At 35.8% G+C, this 22,022-nt stretch overlaps 1 protein-coding gene across 1 annotated transcript; it reads left to right on the forward strand.

Annotated features, from left to right (window-relative positions):
• The first annotated feature begins 19,472 nt into the window (after nt 1-19,472).
• LOC118734809 lies at nt 19,473-21,386 on the forward strand. The gene has a single exon (XM_036464496.1). It carries the CDS (start codon nt 19,473-19,475, stop codon nt 21,384-21,386), a length of 1,914 nt encoding a protein of 637 aa, XP_036320389.1.
• Nucleotides 21,387-22,022: the final 636 nt, after the last annotated feature.

Genomic DNA, 22,022 nt, shown 5'->3' on the forward strand with positions numbered 1-22,022 from the left:
TTTGATATGATACCTACGACGAGGATGATATCTAAACTCGGTTTGCCATAAATACCGTTGCTATATTTAGGGCCGGTTATTCAGTGTCTGGTTAACACTAATCTGCAAATAAACATCGTTATCGACGTCTTCGACTTCATGCATACAAGAGGGAGTCGGTAACGTCGATAACTATGTTTAACCACACATTAGTGTTAACCAGACATTGAGTAACCGGCCCTTAAAGTATTGTTACGATTATCCTCGAAGCCTTGAGGGATTTCTCAAATATACTCGGGCTCGTATCGCTGGATTGTTAAATAAATGCTCACGATGACCAAATTGTAGTACAATTAACTTTATTGTACAACAAACAATTTACAATACTCGCTAATACAGTAAAAACACTCTACTATACTTGTTAAAGCAATAACAACGCTTAACTAAACTTGTTAACACAATTAAACTTATAGCTTGCTTATTCGCAACTCACTTCTCTGCTCACTTTACTTGTAGCTTGCTGTCTTGTAACTAACTCACTTCGCTGTGGCGGCGCCCTTATATACCTGCGCTCGTACTTATGGCAACTCTAGAACGTTCTGAAGTTTATCGCTCATTTTCTTTCGCTCGCTGTTCGCAGTGTTCATCCAACTTGACGTTTCGCTTTGTGGAACATTCTACGTGATTCCTCGAACATTCTGCCTATTTCTCGTTGTTCGCTTTGTGTTGCCGCAGTATTCGTACTTCGAAGTACAGGCAAATGTACTTCTTTGCGATATTTTGTACTTCTCCGTTCTTCTGGATTATCGCCGCATGGCCTGGGCGATAAATTCGTTCAAACCATTAACAATTTCGCGTTTAAACCTACTTAATAGGGCTTATATACAGCTCACTTCGTGACAGAACTGTCGCGGTGGAGTGGGGGCGTCTGCACTCAGTGCAGAGTCAATAGGAGCACTCCACAAGGTGGTGTACCTTCTCCCCTGCTCTAGATTGCGGTTGTAAACCACTTTCTAGAGGAACTGGGAAAAGTGGGCTGTCGGGTGATCGCCTATGTAAAGGGTGGGGATCTTTAGGTTAAGGGACGATTTCTGTACACCTTTTTGATCTGACTCAAGGTTACCTGAACCAGGTAACTAGGTGGGCAATCAACGGCGGCTGTCGTAGAATCCTAACATTGAGGAAAGGGTAGGAAAGGTGTCGGCTGCCTTGTACTTCTGTAGGGGAGCTATCGGTAAAAGGTGGGGTCTCTCGCCCAAATTAATTCCTTAGCTCTAGGAAACCAGACTAAAAAACTTGTAAAACAGGAATTAGCGGAGCATTAGGAACCTACACTGGCGCTTAACTATGTTGAACTCGGCGCCTGAGGATATTGCAGACAGAATTGTCGCAGCACCAGCTGCTATTAGGCTAAGGTAAACCGGAAAGAAAACTTTTCTCTGCTGCAGCAAATGTTTTATAGGGCTTTTTAAAACACGGTACCTCTCAACGGCTTGTGATGGGGGTTTTGACAGGCCATTGTGCATTTGTTATTCATGCGGTGAGACTAAGAATTTCGACTGATCATTTTGTGTCAGCTGTCAAGAGGAAGATGAAGTGAATCTCCACACCTTCTTTTAGACTGTCCAACCTTCGCGAGACTAAGATGGAAGCATTTTTGCTCGCAATTCTGAACAAACACTGAGCTCTCAGGGATCGAAATTAGCCGGATTCGAAATTTCATAATCGACTCCAACCTAGCCTGTACTTCTTTAAGCTATGAAATAGTTGGTCACATTAGACATACACCATTGCAAGTTGATAAAAGCGTTGTAAAAAGGAACAACGAGCTGAAAGAACTGCAGAAAACAATTTTCAACAGAAGCAGGAAAAGCCGTAAATAAGAATGAGTTAGAAAAAAACTATGCTTGTTAGAATCCCTAATCAAAAATCTAAAAAATAACTTTTTTCAGTATTTAATTATTATTTATTTTCTTTATTATATATTAAATTTTGATTAAACTGAAGGACATACAGTCAATCAAAAAAGTTAAGGTACAGAGAGTTTTTACAATACGGGCAACTGTTTTTTCAATATTTTTTTTATGAAAAGATGGTTAATGGTTTTTATGAAAAGATGGTTAATTCCACAACAAACACCCCAAAAATCTGAGTAAATTCTGCAAATTTTCATTATTATATTGCACTTTAATTTACACTTTTTAGAAAAAAGTATGCAGTTTTTCCTCATTAATTTTTAGTATAATAAAGTGCCAGTTTGAAGTAGCTAGCACAAAAAAAATCGCAAAAATCAACTGCGTACTGCATACTTTTTTCCTAAAAATTGTAAACTAGAGTGCAATTTTTTAATAAGGATTTGCAGAATTTACTTTAGTTTTGCACAACGTTTGGAACTCAGATTTCTGAGGTTTTTGTTGTGGAATTAACCATCTTTTCATAAATATCTAGCGAAAAATTACATATTTAAACACATTACATATTAAAAACAGTTGCCCGTACTGTAAATCTCTGTACCTTAAACTTATTGATTGACTGTATACATATGCCAAATCTACGGCAAAATGCCGTATTTAAGAATATTATTTCCATAAAACTATGTACATATATATATGAGGACTTGTAATTCGATGAAACGCATAATAATAATTAATGAGAAAATTTTGGAATTTTTATCATTTATGTCCTTTTGCATTTCAGGTGACGATATGCATCCACAATGCATGGAATTTTCAATTTTATTTACTAAAGCTGGGATCACACGATTTGTACATTTGGCTAAAAATTTGTCAAATTCATAGACAAATCATATGAACGCTAAATTACATTTGTCATTTATCAGAAAAGCCAAATATTTGCCTTCTTGTGGCAAATGAAAAACAACCCTGGTGGCCAAATCGTGTGAACGCAATGCTGCTACATAAGCCAAATAAAAATTACGCAAATGACCAAATATCTGATTTGCCACTTGATGACAAATGCCAGTGACAAATATACAAATATTGTTGAGCGGTATTGCCATTTCGTGCTTGTGAACCTTTGTATTTTCCAATTTTGGTAAAATTTTATTATTTAATATAATATTCGTAACATGTACATATACGTACTCGACAGTAGCTGAGTGTGCAGAGAAGCGTGCGGCTATTTGTAACCTTCATGAGGTCCCAGGTTCTTATGCCGACAGACGAACATATTAAAAGTATAATTAATTTCTGAGTATAATTAACTATGAAAAAGCATATTTGAAGTTCAGAATGAAAAATTTCAGAAAACCAACCGGAAAAGTATTCGCTTCACAACCCTTCGTGGCACTTTACTATTCACCTTTCTTTCAGTTTTCGGATCTCTTTCCGCAGTTTTTGCTGGCTATACATATATACATACATGCATATCGTCGTATAAAGTACAAAACCGCGTATCGTCATTCTGCAAAATCGCGTAACTGACATTGGCTGCCAAAAATTGAATTTGCTCACACAAACTCTTGGCTTAATCCTTATCCATTCGTCCTGAAATATACTATCCAGAACTGCGATTGCTTTATAAAAAAGAGAACCATTTTGAAATATGAGTGTTTTTACTATCTAGACAATAATTTATGCAACCTCACATAGGCAGCTTTGCATTTTGTTGATACGCGGTTTTGTACTTTAAACGGCGATATACATATTATTAAAGACGATCTAATTTACACTGTGTGACAAAAAAAAATGTATATAGTTTTTTCGAGGTTCACACTTGTTGTAGGTCTATTCAAGCAGTAAAATCTGCATACTCAGAATTTTAAATACACCCTCAAAATCTGGGCTTAAGGTCAAAAACCGCGTTTTTCAAAGGGTGACGCACAGGTATACTTGCTCGTAACTTTTTTTCTGTTTACCCGGTGAAAAATACGTATTTATGTATGTGATTCAAGATAAGACATTTCGCTGCTTACAACAATGTTTAAATTGATAATTTATCTTAAGAAATGGCAAAGGAATCAGTGATCGGACTTAAAAAAAATTTGTGTGGTAGAATCTAAAAAAAATGTGGTAGATTTCAAAAAAATGTGGTAGATTTCAAAAAATCTGGTAGAACTCAGGTTTTGGATTAAAATTTTTCCAAAAATTAAAAAAAATCTGCAAGGTTTCTCCTAAATTGCCAACATTTTAATTAGAATCTAAAACGAAATTAATTTTAGTATAATAAAGTGCAAGATTGAAGTTGATAAAAATTGCGTAGGTTTTGGCAATTTTTTTCCTTTACAATTTCGAACATATTTTGAAAGATTTCTGCAACCTTGCAGAGCGCTGCCAGCTTTTCTTTTTATCACATCACGATGTAGCGAACAAATGTGGCTCGTTCCAAAAATGCTGCTTGGGATTTGCCGATTTTGACAATTCTCAAGTAAAAGTAAACAACGCTTTAGAAATTTGGGATGCCCTGAAATTTGCTAATGCTTTCACAAAATAGCCGGTTTTTATCATTTTCGCTATTAATTCTTTTTATAAATCATATGTTTTGCAATTTAACACAATAAAACCATGTTTGATGTCGAAAAATTGAATATTGAGAAAATTTACTATTTTACAATTTATTTTATCCTCCCATTCTGCCTGTTGTTAGTGTTTAGTGTTGGACAATTTTTGCTCTTAAAATTAAGAAAATTATGTTGAGCAAAAATAAAACTACTCAAAAACGCGAATATGTGGTAGATTTCAGACCTTGTGTGGTAGGTGCCAGATCTACAACAATGTGGTAGAAGTCCGATCACTGAAAGGAATCTTACAGAGTATATCGATGGCTGAGTGGAAGATCGATCCATCTCGGCCACCAGTTCGAAAACGCCCTATCTCAGAAAATTTTTTAACAACGCGCTATCTCAGAAAACTTTTCAAGAACGCCCTACTTCAGAATTTCATTGAAAAACGGCCTATCTCAGCTGTAGATTCAAAAACGCCCTATATCAGCTGATTTTCAAAGTATTTTCGTTTGAGATAGGGCGCTTTTGAAATTAATTCTGAGATAGGGCGTTATTCAACCAAATTCTGAAATAGGGCGTTTTTCAATCAAACTTTGAAGTAGGGTGTTCTTGAAAAATTTTCAGAGACAGGGCGTTTTTGAACTGGCTTCGAGATAGGTCGATCTTCCACTCAGCCATCGATATGCAAAATTTAAATTTTTAACATTTTTTCATTTTGTTAACTAGTATACATACATAGGGTGCCCATTCTCAAGATAAATTAACCATTTATAAATGGTTGTAAACAACGAAATGTTTTCTCTTAAATGGCAGATGTAAGTATTTTTCATCGGGCAAACAGAAATAAAGTTACGAGCAAATATATGCTTCAACCTATGAAAAACGCGTTTTTTACCTTCAGCCCAGATTTTGAGAGTGTATTCAAAATTCTGAGTACCTGTGCGTACATATTATTTTTGTTTATTTCACTTCAAATCTCACAAAATCATAGATGCAAAAGTATGGTTGACACTGGATCAGCTGTTTAAGTATGTATTTATGACCAAATAGTCAAATCGTGTGAATGAATGTGGACAATATTTGTCACTTTACTGCTGTGCGCAAATGTGTGCCAAATCATTTGGATCTTTGGCAGCCAAATCGTCTGATCGCAAAACAAATCATTTGTACATCGCTATCCAAATGCGCAAATGTGGACAAATCTAAATTTGGCATTTTGTGTACAAATGTACAAATCGTGTGATCCCTGCTTAACGGCGCTTTCGACCAAGCACAATGCAGCGAATAGCATCCGGAACTTCTGAATTGCAAATCGTACACTTCCATCTTTGTGAACTTTTTTACTTTTAAAACATCTTAGTAGCCATCTTATTTGGAGTTTCTCAAATGAAGATACAATCCCTCATACAAAAAGCAATAATTTTTTTCGCGTAGTTTCGCCTAATAAACATCTCTTCACAAAATTTGAAAATTGCCGTGTAAATTTTGCTTTCACACCCGGCACATTAAACAGCAAGCTATATGTATTTTTTGTTGGTTTTGGAATAAATATACGTAAACAAAGTTTGAAATTTTAGCGCAAAATTATAACATCAGAAACCATCTACATATCGGTGGCTGAGTGGAAGATCGACCTATTTCGGCAGCCAGTTGGAAAACGCCCTATGTCAGAAAAATTTTCAACAACGCGATATTTCAGAATATGGTTGAAAAATGCCCTATCTCAGAATTCATTTCAAAAACCCCCTATCTCAGCACATTTTCAATGTATTTTCGTTTGCGATAAGGCGTTTTTGAACCTAATTTTGAAATAGGGTGTTCTTCAACCAAATTCTGAGATAGGGTATTTTTCAATATAATCCTGAAATAGGGCATTCTTCAATAAAATTTTGAAGTAGGACGTTCCTGAAAGTTTTTATGAGATAGGGCGTTTTCGAACTGCCTGCTGAGATAGGTCGATCTTCCACTCAGCCATCGATAAGTGCTCCTCATTCGAATCACAAGCATCCAGATTTAAAAATAAAAAATAAGCTCACTGATAAACAAAAAAATTTCAGGTAAAAGCGCAACCGTTTTTGAAATATATACATTTTTTCGAATTTAAAAAAATCGTGCCTTTTCATGTGTTTTCTTTAACTGCAACTACAAACCGGGCAATACTTAGTAAATTTTTTATGTAGAATACTTCCAGATAGTTGCCTCTCAATACTCAAATGCAATGTAGTTAAAATATATTAAGGAAACATCATAAAATTAGGACTATTTCTGGATTTTTAACTTTTTGATATTTTCTTCTCCAACTTTGACTATCTCGGGTGAAAAAAATGTACTGAGCTATAACTTTACTTTACACAAAAAAATTTCTCATTTAATAGAGATTTCAGAAAGGTGCCACACTTACTGTTTTGAATAGAAAAAAAAAGTTATAGCCGCTTTTGTGTGTAAAGGACTGAGACACGCTAGAATGTATTTAATAGATTTAAATTGAATTTGCTCTTATTACCGTCAAATGACATGCTAAATAGTACAAAGGTACATAATTACTTGCTTCTGACATTATTTTTATGTTACTTACCGGAATTCGGACTAGAGTCTATTACAAGCGCTATATCTATCAATATTTTGTGTGAAGGATGGGTTCACGTTAAATAAGATATACAAGAGTTGTTTGAAGAAAAGTTTATTCATTTATTGATAAAATATGCTCAAATTGGCGACCTTCTACTCTAATACAAGCCCGGCACCTTTTAAGAAAAGACGCTTTTAGAGATCTTAAACTCAATTGGGCTATCTCAGCAGCAGCTCCGTTTATTTGTTCCCGCAAATGCTCTTCGTTTTGAATTGTTTTTGAATAAATTTTTTCCTTAAAACAACCCCAGTAGAAAAAATCGAATGGATTCAGGTCTGGCGATCGAGCGGGCCACATGATTGGCCCGTATCGTCCAATCTATCGGCGAGGATAAGTTTCGTCTAAATGAGCTCTTACTTCACGCCCGTAGTGAGCAGGGCACCCGTGATTTTGCAGCCATAGTCTTCGCCGCAGGTTTAAGGGTACATCTCCAAAAGAGTTGGAAACCGTTCTTGAAGGAACTCTAAATAACTGTGAGGGTTGAGCGTTGGCGGCAGTTCCACAGGTCCCAATATCTGACAATTAAAAATACCGCACCATAAATTTAATTTGTACCGGTACTGCGAACGATCTTCTTTCATTTCGTGAGGATTGTCTATCTGCCAACTGTGAAGGTTATGTAAATTAAAATAACCATCACGTTTGCATGATGATTCTTCGCTCCAAATTATTTTATTAAAAAAGTTGGGGTCTGATTCATGCATTCGCAACATTTCACGGCAAAATCTAACTCTCGACAGGTAATCTCTTTCTTGTAGAGCTTGAATACGTTGAATGTGGTATGGATGAAATCGATGGTCTTGTAAAGCTTTGTGAACTGTAGTTTTTGGTATTCCCGTCCGTCTTTCCATCATTCTCACTGAAGTCGATGGACCTAGTTCCACTTCCTCTAACACAGCTTCAACATCTACCGTTGCAGGACGTCCTGTTTCGCCGCCACGCCTTCCAGGTATGCGACCTTAAAAAAGTGAAAAATGATAGTTAACAAGCAAGCAAACATGAAAGGTGTAAAAATCACTTACCTTCATATATTTCTCTATGGGTCCGGGCGAATACTTCACGACCCGGATGGCGACGATTGGGGTATCGCTCTGCATAGAGTCTTTGAGCAGCTCTGGCATTACAGCAAGCTTCACCGTAAATTAGGTGAATATCCGCATATTTATGTGACATATACTGCGTGTTCTCTGTCATAGTATTAATCACCCTCATTGCGAGAGTGGTGTCGTATGCAAGTCGTTTTTCGAGAGTCGAATCGTATCGCAAACTGCACGCCATTGCCTAAAATTTCCATTCGACTAGTGTATTAAAACGGAAAAACTTGGCAGCACTGTATAGTTTTCGACGATTTTCGTCATTTACTTATTTCAGCACGACAGTAAACAATGCCAATGTTGTCGAGTCGTACAATTTAGCCAAATTTACGACTTACGCAATGAGGCTGAATAACACAATGTTCGAAGGGTCCAATTTCACAAAATCCACTTTTACTAATTCCGGTAAGTAACACAAAATAATGTCAGAAGCAGGTAATAATGTACCTTTGTACTATTTAGCATGTCATTTGACGGTAACAAGCGCAAATTTCAATTTAAATCTTTTAAATACATTCTAGCGAGTCTCAGTCTTTTACCCACATAAGCGGCTATAACTTTTTTTTCTATTCGAAACAGTAAGTGTGGCACCTTTCTGAAATCTTTATGAAATGAGCAATTTTTTTATGTAATGTAAAGTTATAGCTCAGTACATTTTTTTTCACCAGAGATAGTCAAAGTTGGAGAAGAAAATATCAAAAAGTTAAAAATCCCGAAATAGTCCTAATTTTATGATGGTTCCTTAATATATTTTAACTACATTGCATTTGAGTATGGAGGGGCAACTATCTGAAAGCATTTTCCATAAAAAATTTACTAAGTATTGCCCGGTTTGTAGTTGTAGTTAAAGAAAATACATGAAAAGGCGCAATTTTTTTGGGACACCCTGTATATGTATGTTTGAATGCACATATGTATGTATACATATATATATGTGTACATTAGAGTGGTCCAAAATAATAAAGTCGGAATTTTAATGCCGCCACCCCCTAGGATTGTTCTGAACCGAAAATAAATATACCCCAATTTTTTTATTTTGAAATCAAAAAAATATTTAGGGAGTGCTCACAGCGCTTAAACTTTTCCATGTATTTTGTATGGGGAAAAAAACAAATTTAGGTAAAAATGGTATAAAACTCTTGAAAATCAATATTTTTCAATCGTAAAACTGTGGTACTCTTCAGGAGACTTAAAATATTAGTATCCAATTGTTTATTTAACCATTTTTCATAATTAAAGATTTTTTATTGGTCCCCCATTGCATTTTCTAGGACCTATAAGATATAGTTACCATGAAAAAATTGTTAAGGAGCAATTGGGTATTATTACCGGGAATCTCCTGAAGATAAACAAAGTTTTCCCATCGAAAAATATTGATTTTCCAGAATTCTACACTATTTCTACGAAACGTTGTTTTTTGCCCATATAAAATACATTGAAAACTTTGAGCGCTTTGAGCACTCCCTAAATTTTTTTTATTTCAAAATAAAAAAATAGGGGTATATTTTTTTTGGTATAGAATAATCCTAGGGGTTGGCGGCATTAAAATTGCGACCTTATTTTTTTACATACATTTTTGGACCACTTTAGTATACATATACATATATGTATGTATGAACGAACTCATTGCGCATTTCAGCTCGCCGCTACCAAACAATATAGTATAAATGATGCAAGCGTGCTTCGCGTAACTACATCCCTTCTTACATATGTACATATGTTTGTATGGATATATATATGATGAAGCAAACGGGCTTCGTTGATGTACTGATGGGCATATGTATGTACTTACGGACAGCAATGTTTTCATCTACGTACATATGTTTGAATGGTTGGATATATATTTGTACGTATGTACATATGTTTGTGTATGTATATATATTTATGTACATGTATATATGCACATATGTAGTACAAACGAAAACAAATCTAATAAAAGGCCCGTTGATATAAATGTACTGATTGTCAAAAATAATGTGTTTGTTGTACATTTGTTCATGTTTGTCAGTGTGCGTGTAATTTTCTAGAGTAGTTCTCCTTGTATAAACTCGTCCTTTGGGATCCCGGGATTGTCCCGAAATTCAGGTAAAAGTGTAACACATCTGTGATCATCTTATTATAGTATTTTAAATCAGATTGATATAACAAAAAAAAGTACAATTTATTGTTATTCATTTACATATTTATTAAGGCGATAAAACAGTATTTTCAATCAACAAAAAACAAACTTAAAATTTGACAAACATATACATATGTATGTATGTACATATCCTCATTAATTTATAACATGGTTTTTGTACTACAAGTACAAATGCATATACGGTCACTCCGAGAAATATTTTGCATAGATTTTTTTTGCAATATTCAGAATATTTTACATGGTATTTTTTTTTGTTAATTTAAAAAAATATATACGTATGTGCAATTTTGAAGTTGCTAAAACATCCCGATGCCATTTTATATATATTTTTTTTTGCCACAAAAAAATTCGTTATAAGGAAGAAAATGCCCAACATCGTCAGTAAAAAAAATTCAAAAATCAAGGGAGTTTTTAGCAACTTTAAAATTGCACATACGTATATATTTTTTTAAATTAACAAAAAAAAATACCATGAAAAATATTCTGAATATTGCAAAAAAAATCTATGCAAAATATTTCTTGAATTAAATTGAATGGGCTATAAAACTGCATAATAGAATTTTTTTTAAAATTATGATTAAAAAGTTTGATATTTTTATGATAATTTGGTGATTTACATGATTTTTGTTGTAAAATGAGCTATATATTTTTTTAATTAACAAAAAAATACCATGAAAAATATTTTGATGGAAATGCGATCTTAAAGAAATTATAGCATTAAGGGTTGCAAAAAATTCCTTTTTTGCCCTTGAGAGGGGATATTTGTGATAAAAATTTAATTGGCCAACAAAAAATTGTTTCCAGCAATCCCGGGATTTAAATCGACTAATCCCGGGATATTCGGGACTTAAAAAAGACCGGGATCCCGAAATCCCGGGATTGACATCCCTAGTGAGGATGATAGCAAGGCCAACTTATATAAGGTAGTGTTACAGGAGCAGTTGAAATTTTCGCCCGACGTAGCGACCGTTGGTTCAACTTGGTGTTGTTTTGCTCTAGATTGCACCGTATGTGGGCCTGTTGAATGAATTTATGTCTCGGTTGTATGAAAGATCAAAAAATTTGGATTTTCTGGCAAGTTGTACAACTTATCGCTACATTAATGCCCTGTTGTACAAACTCATTTAAGTTGCGTTTATTTTGTACACTAAATAACCGAAAATGGATAACTCAACCAAATAGGAACGTGCTTCGTTGATGTACTGATGGGCATATGTATGTACTTATGGACAGCAATGTTTTCATCTACGTACATATGTTTGAATGGTTGTATATATATTTGTACGTATGTAGATATGTTTGTGTATGTATATATATTTGTGTACAGGTATATATGCACATATGTAGTACAAACGAAAACAAATCTAATAAAAGGCCCGTTGATATAAATGCGAACTGTACTGATTGTCAAAAATTATGTGTTTGTTGTACATTTGTTCATGTTTGTCATTGTGCGAGTAATTTTCTAGAGTAGTTCTCCTTGTATAAACTCGTCCTTCGGGATCCCGGGATTGTCCCGAAATTCAGGTAAAAGTGTAACACATCTGTGATCATCCTATTATAGTATTTTAAATCAGATTGATATAACAAAAAAAAGTACAATTTATTGTTATTCATTTACATATTTATTAAGGCGATAAATCAGTATTTTCAATCAACAAAAAACAAACTTAAAATTTGACAAACATATACATATGTACGTATGTACATATCCTCATTAATTTATAACATAGTTTTTGTACTACAAGTACAAATGCATATACGGTCATTCCGAGAAATATTTTGCATAGATTTTTTTTTCAATATTCAGAATATTTTTCATGGTATTTTTTTTTTGTTAATTTAAAAAAATATATACGTATGTGCAATTTTGAAGTTGCTAAAACATCCCGATGACATTTTATATATTTTTTTTTTGCCACAAAAAAATTCGTTATAAGGAAGAAAATGCTCAACATCGTCAGTAAAAAAAATTTTAAAATCAAGGGAGTTTTAGCAACTTTAAAATTGCACTTTATTGTATTAAATTGAATGGGCTATAAAACTGCATAATAGAATTTTTTTTTAAATTATGATTATATAGTTTGATAATTTGGTGAACTTAAACCAACTTTCTCTAAAGTGTGAAATTGTGATTTACATGATTTTTGTTGTAAAATGAGCTATATATTTTTTTAATTAACAAAAAAATACCATGAAAAATATTTTGAATATTGCAAAAGAAATCGATGCAAAATATTTTTGTAAGTGACTGTATTTAGTACAGCAGTAACTGCCTATGTAACTACATAAAATTTTTTAAATCACTGTTTGAGATCAATTTAAGATATTATCAGTATATTTAAGTAATAATAAAAAAGTTAATACATTTAAGTAAAAAATAAATATATAAGTACATCACCTATTCCATTTTGAGCGAAGCAAAATTATTCCTTTTTTTGTGGGAAATGCGATCTTAAAGAAATTATAGCATTAAGGGTTGCAAAAAATTCCTTTTTTGCCCTTGAGAGGCGATATTTGTGATAAAAATTTAATTGGCCAACAAAAAAATTGTTTCCAGCAATCCCGGGATTTAAATCGACTAATCCCGGGATATTCGGGACTTAAAAAAGACCGGGATCCCGAAATCCCGGGATTGACATCCCTAGTGAGGATGATAGCAAGGCCAACTTATATAAGGTAGTGTTACAGGAGCAGTTGAAATTTTCGCCCGACGTAGCGACCGTTAGTTCAACTTGGTGTTGTTTTGCTCTAGATTGCACCGTGTGTGGGCCTGTTGAATGAATTTATGTCTCGGTTGTATGAAAGATCAAAAAAATTTGGATTTTCTGGCAAGTTGTACAACTTATCGCTACATTAATGGCCATGTTGTACAAACTCATTTAATTTGCGTTTATTTTGTACACTAAATAACCGAAAATGGATAACTCAGCCAAATAGGAACGTGCTTCCGTTGAATTTTATAAATGTAAGCCGAAACTATGCAATTGTAAAAATGAGATTTTACAATAAGACTGCAAAACGTCCAACTTGAGTGCGGCTTGCATTATGTCAAAAGGATGTGTTTGTTGTAATTCATTCTGTCATTTACTACCATTATGCGTAGGCCAATTCATGAAATCATTTCATGCGTTTGAGTAGAAACTGAATGAATGAACACCATTTCATGATTTCAATTAACGCGAAATAGAGTTTATGCACTTAGTTTTTACTCAGATCGATGAAATGATTTCGTGAATTGGACTACGCATGCATGTGAAAGTATCAAAGTGATACTTATGCTTTTAATTTATAAGGTAATTTTATGTTTTTATACTACCACATGAATATATGAATTCGTGATAAGAATATATGAATTCGCTTCGGAAGATAAAAAGCGAGTAAGAATAAATGCCGAACAAAGGAATTTGTCTCCTTTCAACTTAAATAAATGCAAATTGCAAACAAAAGTGCGTACGTTACTTAGTGCCTCGGTAATGGCGAATTCGTAAGGATCTATTGATTGCATTATACACATTTTCATTTATTTGTTAAACATACAATTTTGTAACATAAGGATCCTTGAACTCTTTTGACCTGTTCTCAGCGCAGTTTTTAAGAAAACAGGTCCAGGCCTAAATTTCTTATTTAATGCAAAGTAGTTATGCCGCAAAACTGAGTATTTTACGTAATCACTGTGTGAGCCCGTTCTTGTATACAGTTTAAAAGAATGTGACTTTTTATATTTAAATTTTTTAAGCTCTTTAGTGAACCATAATTGTATTGGTTCTTCATGAACAATATTACGTTTTGGGACATACTTTCGAAACAAATTGAAAACAGTATCATTAAAGTGCTCAACGCTACGCTCTACGTCATCTCTATATTTTGGCCAAGATAACTTTGAAAGTTCTTTGCTAATTTTCCTGAAATTTGCTTTCGCAAAAACATATCTAGTACTTGAACTATACGACTTATTATTATGTATTTCATTTATGATTTCGTAGCTTAACTCAAGAGCGGGATGGTATGCATCCTCTGGCAAAACTAAGGGATCACACCGATTAATGAAGACCTTCGGAACATCATCAACGTAAACGAGATCCAAGACCTTTCCAAACTTATTTGGACATATATTTATTTGTTTGAGGCAAAGTTCAGCCATTTCCTCCAGAAATACATTGTAACTATCTCTAGATGAAACTGGTACAACATCGGTGTCAATGATGTTCCATGAAATGTGTGGCAGGTTTAAATCGCCCACAACAATCATAGAATCGGATGCCGTAAGCATTGCATTTACGGTCTCAAGTAAAGAAACTAGCTGCATATATACTGGTACGGAAGAATTAGGAGGGATGTAGCAAAGAGCTAAATAAATATAAATCTTTCCAGCCTGTACACGTATACATTTAAATTCGGTATATTCAATGACAAGAACACTAACTTCCTCGGATGGTATCGATGAATGCAATGCAAAGAGAACACCACCGCCGATTCTGCCCTCGCGGTCACTCCTGTATATTTGATATTCATTTGGAAGAATTTCGGAATTAAAAATATGATGTTTGAGCCATATTTCGGTCAAGGAAATTATATTATAATTGCAGTCAAAACCTTTTAAATATACGTCAGTTAATTTGGTATTGAAACCTCTAACGTTTTGATAGTAAATACTTAAATTAGACTTGCGAGTTAGTTTTTTGAGTCTGAATAAAGATTAGAAATTTTAGCTACGTTGTTATTACTTTTATTATGTTTATACTCAAACTCGCGAACAAACGCCCCGGTCTGCCATAATGAACTATTTAGTACTGAAACAAAATCTTCGGAAGCTACACCAATTTTAAAAGATGAAATATCGCGATCGTATTTAAAATAAAATTTACGAATAAATACATCTTTAGTTTTAATTTTAGTCGATATGTATGACTTTATATCATCCGAAAAAGTATCTTTAACAAATCTAGAGACAAAGATTGATCTTCTCGGAGGAATTACAACTAACTTTTTGTTAATGATGTCTGATGTGCGGGGCTCCGAATTATTCGGAGGAACTGAGTTAGACAGTGCAACTTCAGATGTTGATGGCAACACTGTTAAATCAACGGTTTGACTATTTTTTAAATGTAGACCTGGTGGATATGGCTTTAGATAGCGGAGGCTCCAATGCCTGAGGGCATGGAGAAGAAAGGTTAATAAGTTCCAAGGACTGGGATGGAGGATTTTTCTAACTAGATTCCGTGGCTGTCTTTTTACTCAAAATAAGAAAATATTCCCTTTGACAGGAAATATTTTTAATTAATAATAAACTATTGAGAATTACCGCATCACTGCTACTAACACTGACGCACAAATAGATAAATGTAGAAATATGCAAGAATTAGTCGGAATTTGGTGGTGACCGGTACAAAAAAGCGGATTAATTTTTTAAATAACCGTAATAAAATAAACGGGCGTGATCGCTCCAATTTCTTTAAAATTGGTAACCGGTCTTAAACCCGGGTTTTTCGATATTGGTAGCCGGTACAAAGAAACGATTTCATTTTTGAAATAATCATGAAGAAATCCTTGTAGGAGCAATAATAATAATTACAGTTTGGCGCTTACACATATCTTAGTATTTGGCCGAGCTGCTCCTCCGATTTGTTGCGTGCGCCGATGTGTGTGTGGGTGGGGAGGGACCCGAGGCGACCGCTATTACATAAAACTTTTTTTTATACCCGAGCGCACTTGTGCACAAGGGTATTATAACTTTGTTCGCATAACGGTTGTTTGTAACAGGCAAAACGAATCGAGATAGATATAGACAAATGTATACATAAATGATCAGAATGAAAAGAGAAATCGATTAATCGGTGACTGTCTGTCCGTCCGTCCGTCCGTCCGTCCGTCTGTGCACACGATAACTCGAGTAAAAATTGAGATATCTTAACGAAACTTGGTACGTGAACTTCTTTTGGGCGTAGGACGGATGGTATTGAAAATGGGCGAAATCGACAATAACCACGCCTACCTCCCATATAACGGTAATTTTAATAAATACGAAAACTGCGATATTTTAGTAACAACTGAAGATAATTCACTCAAAATTGATACTTACAATGAGTTTCAGACGGAAAACATGAATATTATACATTTTTGGAAAATGGGCGTAGCCACGCCCACTTATGGTTACATGTGTATATCTTGGTAACCGCTACACCAATGTCTTCCAAACTTCGTACAGTTGTTGGTCTTAGTACAGCATACTAAATGGCTGAAAATTTTAAAAATCAGACAATAACCACGCCTACCTCCCATATAACGGTAATTTTCAGAAAAACGAAAACTGCGATATTTTAGTAACTACTGAAGATAATTCACTCAAAATTGATATTAGCAATGAGTTTTAGACGAAAAATAAGAATATTACAAAATTTTAGCAAATGGGCGTAGCCACGCCCACTTATGGTTACATGTGTATATCTTGGTAACCGCTACACCAATTTCTTCCAAACTTGGCACAGTTGTTGGTGCTGGTACAGCATATCAAATGGCCGAAAATTTCTAAAATCGGACATTAACCACTCCCACATCCCATATAACGGTAATTTCGAGAAATACAAAATCTTCGATAAATCAGTAAATATTGAAGCTAATTTATTCAAAATTGATGGTTGCAACAATTCTTTACCAAGAAATACGCTTATGACAAAATTTTGGAAAATGGGCGTAGCACCGCCCACTTATGATCACATATATGTATCTCGCTAACCGTTCTAGCAATTTGTACCAAGCTCGGTATGGTTATTGTGCTTGCTACATAAAAGCAAACCGTTGAAAATTGTTGAAATCGGACTAAAATTGAGGCCGCTCTTCATATAACGGTAAATTTCAGAAATGCTTGAAATTTCAATATTTCGAAATTTAAGGACGCTAATTTACTTAAAATGTATACACCCCGGCTTATCATGTAGCGGTAGCTTTCGGAAAGGAGGAAAACATATATTTAATACTTGCGCCGGGTATTTAATGTTCGGCTCCGCCCGAACTTAGACTTTCTTACTTGTTTATTAATTGTTTGATGTTAAGTTGAATCGGGCTTGAACCCGCGCTCTGTAGCGCACCCTACGGAATGGTAGCGCGTATGAGTAAAGTTTTAACAAATTACGACCAATTCTTGCATATTTGTGCATTTGTCCATTTGTGCGTCAGTGCTAGCAGCGATGCGGTAGTTCCCAATAGTTTTTAATAAATTAAAAATATTTCCTGCCAAATGGAGAGATACACCAAGCTTTTATTTAACTTGATCTGTATGTATGCATCTTTGTTGGCGGCAAATCTTGCAATCAATTTATGATCAACCGATGACCTAGAGACGTGAAACTTCACAGTTGATTCAGAACCCGTTGACAATGCAACACGAAAGATAAGTTAAGCCGATAGGTGGCACAGGAGTCGAGATATTTGGTAAGCCAGTATTTGCGGTCCCATTTCGTTCATATTTAGAACGTATATTAACTACATGAAAAGGAATAACTCCACACCAAATTTTATTTTCTATATATTTGGTAAACCAGTATTTATGGTCCAATTTCGTTCATGTTTAGAAAACTTGATTTAAAAATATTTGTTTTTATACCCGAGCGCACTTGTGCACAAGGGTATTATAACTTTGTTCATATAACGGTTGCTTTTAACAGGCAAAACGAATCGAGATAGATATAGACAAATGTATACATGATCACAATGAAAAGAGAAATCGACTAAGCGGTGACTGTCTGTCCGTCCGTCCGTTCGTCCGTCTGTGTACACGATAACTCGAGCAAAAATTAAGATATCTTAACGAAACTTGGTACGTGAACTTCTTTTGTGCGTAGGACGGTTGGTATTGAAAATGGGCGAAATCAGACAATAACCACGCCTACCTCCCATATAACGGTAATTTTCAGAAATACGAAACCTGCTATATTTTAGTAACTACTGAAGATAATTCACTCAAAATTTATATTTACAATGAGTTTCAGACGGAAAACATGAATATTATAAATTTTTGGAAAATGGGCATAGCCACGCCCACTTATGGTTACATGTGTTTATCTTGGTAACCGCTGCAGCAATTTCTTCCACACTTGGCACAGTTCTTGGCCTTGATACGCCATACTAAATGACCGAAAATTTTAAAAATCGGACAATAACCAAGCCTACCTCCCATATAACGGTAATTTTCAGAAATACGAAAACTGCGATATTTTAGTAACTACTGTCAAAGACAGGGAAGTTGCGTGTTAACAGCGAAAGAGTTCGGACGTGCAAGCGCACGACGGTTGACCTGTTCAGTTCTATTTCTAATTAATGTGAATTTGCATTTAATATCTATACTATAATTTAATAAATAATCATTGTTAAAATATATGATAACTCGCATCCTTACGCCTTTATAACAGTTCAGAAGTAGGATTCGCGCGGGCCTACAAAACAATTTATAGAAATATCAAAGAAGGCGTGCAAACGAAACTTTCCCCTTACGAAAGCAGAGCAACTTTGCTGTTCAACGAAACAAACGCGTCAACGAAAAGGAGAAACGTGCTCTGTTCAACGGAAAATATTCTGAAACTATACTGTCAACGGCTAGTCAGTTGTAGCAAAACAACAACGTTATTGTTGTAGCCAAAGGGGCGGCATAGCCGTTCAACGGAATGAGTTTATGCCGAAACAGCAGCGACAACGACGCATGTAGATACATGAAAACGGCACTCAACGTCACGGGTGTAAACGCAGCAAGGACGGTGCTGCGAATATACACACGTTCATACTACTGAATAGCATAAATCGTCAGATCAACGTAAGCGGTGACTGCGCAGCGATCAAGTGCTTGCAGTTCAGAGGAATATTAGCACTGTCAACAGAGATTACGGAGAATTTTTAGACTTGCTGTGCTAAACGATAAAAAGCGCAGTAGGCTACGACGAATAATTTTTGTTTTTGTTGTTGCACGGTTTCAATGGAAAAACAGCATTGGTGAGCAAAAGGGTATGGTCAACAGCATATCGAAGAACAGGGACAGTTTTTGTTTGGCAAGCAACGGCTACGGAAAGCATATTTGGATTGTTTAAGCAACAGCTTGTAAAATTAACTATTAATATGCGAATAAAGATAGATTCTTTAAACGTTTCGCAATTAAATAAACTATTGCGAAACGCGAATATGTTGGCAACTGGAAACAAAGCGCACAAAGTTGCAACACTAATGGAGGCTCTTGGCTCTGATGAAATTGACGCCAGCGAGGTCGAGCAAGAGGACCCATGGGAAAGACCCATCAATGAATTAAAAGATATGATCACTGAATTAGCAAGGTCAATGCAAATGTTAAGTGCAGAACGAGCAACAGCGGAACCAGCTAGTATGCCACAACGCGTTGAGACAACACAGGAATCCAGCTCACGTTCAACAACACAACAAGCATCAACGTACAAAATTCAAGACATCGTGGGAATATTACCAGAGTTCGACCCATTGAAGAAGCTAGTTACAGCGCAACAATTTGTTACTAAAGCTGAGCAACTACAACGAACATACCTGTGGAACGACAATTTGCTACTTTTTGCGGCGCAGCAAAAACTTGTAGGTATAGCGAAGAATTGGCTTGATGCGCAACCAGTGTTCCAGTCTTGGACGGATTTTGTGAGTATGCTGCTGAAAGATTTTCCGTGTATAGTAAACTCTGCGGAAATTCACAGGGAACTTGGCCGACGCAAACGGAAACCAACCGAGACGTTTATAGAGTATTATTATGCGATGATGACGCTCGGAAGACGTGGCAAATTGGACGATGCGTCCATTAACTTTTATACCATCAACGGTATAAACGATATGCAGACGACACGTACGCTACTAGCAATGAACCTGATCACCAGCAACGAACTGCTGCACTCATTGGAAAATCTGCAGACAATTCAATCACCCACTACTACACAGCAAAATGCAACAACAACAGTTAAGACAAACGCATATACATCAAGTGGAGGGCAACCTCCAAGATCGTTAAAATGTTTTAACTGTAACGAATACGGACATGTCGCCGTTAAATGTCCGCATCCACAAAAGAAGCAACGCTGCACTAAATGCACGAAAGTGGGCCACGACGCAAAGGATTGTCGCGCCAATATGAAACCAAATGTAGCAGAAATCGGGGAGTCTAAATCAACTTCACAAGTTCCACCTATAATTCAACACGTTACTATTGAGGGTAAATTGTACGACGCCTTGGTCGACACGGGCAGCGACCATTCATTAATAAGCGAAGCTGTAATACCAACTACGATTCAATGCGCTCCGGCATACAAACGTTTTAAAGGGTTTGGCGGATCGATTGTCGAGTCAACGCGAAGGGCCGAAGTGAAGTTGCAGATAAACAACGAATATGTCAACGCAAACTTATATGTGGTTCCAGACCACGCACTTGGCTATGACTTATTGTTAGGGCGAGATGTACTGTGTGGCCAAAATAAACGTTTGGTCATCGACAATGGATCGCTACAATTACAAGTTAAGTCGGACACGTTTAAAATCAACGATCAGCTCAACGATGCCCAACGAACTGATATACAAACGCTTTTACACGAATACCAAAATTGTTTTGCTGAAGATGTGTCAACGCTGGGTAGATGTAATACTACCACGATGGAAATTAAAGTTACAATACCGGGGCCAATAGTCGGAAAACGCTATCAGGTTCCACTATCACAAGAAAGAGAGCTAACGGGAATTCTAAACAATTTATTGGCAAATGAAATAATACGTCCTAGTACATCACCTCACGCGGCATCGGCACTTTTGGTACGCAAAGCTAATGGTGAAAATCGAATGTGCATCGACTACAGGGCATTGAACGCGGTTACTGTACGGAAGAATTTCCCAATGCCAGTTGTAGAAGAGCAACTATTTAAACTGGCTGGTGGCAAGTTTTATACAACACTCGACATGACATCGGGCTACTACCAGATTCCAATGAAAGAAAGTAGCAAGGAATACACTGCATTCCTCACGCAGATGGACTGTTCGAATACAATGTCATGCCGTTTGGTCTGGTCAATGCACCAATGTTTTTCCAGGAAATGATAACAAAGGTAACATCAAGATTATGCCATCGAGACCAAGTCATCAGCTATGTAGATGAAATGATCATAGCAACGCCAACTGTGAGTGATGGCAAGAATGTTCTACAAGAAGTCTTAGAGGCGATTCGTCAATGTGGTCTCACGCTTAGACCGTCTAAATGCAATTTTCTCTGGGGAAATGTAAAATTTCTAGGACACAACGTATGTGACAGTGGCATAAGTCCGGGGGATGAAAAGACTAAATGCATTCGCGAATTTCCCAAACCATCGAATGTGGCTGAGGTACGTCAATTTCTGGGATTGACCGGGTTCTTTAGAAAGTTTGTGGAAAAGCATAGTACGTTTGCCGCACCACTCACCAAGCTTTTGAAGAAGAATGTAACGTTTATTTGGTCAGAAGAACAAGAATGCGCGTTCGAACAGTTGAAGAAAGCAATTACGTCTAAGCCAGTACTAGTCCTGTATGATCCAACTAAAGCACACGAAGTCCATACGGATGCCAGCCACATAGGGTTGTCAGGTATATTGCTGCAGGAAGAAGCAGACGGACTAAAGCCAATTTCGTTCTATAGTCGTCAATGTAATGATGCAGAGTCACGCTATGCTAGTCACGAACTGGAGGTGCTAGCTATAGTGG

The sequence above is a fragment of the Rhagoletis pomonella genome, unplaced genomic scaffold (genome assembly GCF_013731165.1).
Source record: "Rhagoletis pomonella isolate Grant_MI unplaced genomic scaffold, Rhpom_1.0 Rhpom_scaffold_00001, whole genome shotgun sequence".
In the NCBI taxonomy this organism is placed as follows: domain Eukaryota; kingdom Metazoa; phylum Arthropoda; class Insecta; order Diptera; family Tephritidae; genus Rhagoletis; species Rhagoletis pomonella.

Coding starts and splice junctions, on each gene's coding strand:
- LOC118734809 (XM_036464496.1), top strand. CDS start 19,473: ATGTTGGCAACTGGAAACAAAGCGCACAAAGTTGCAACACTAATGGAG.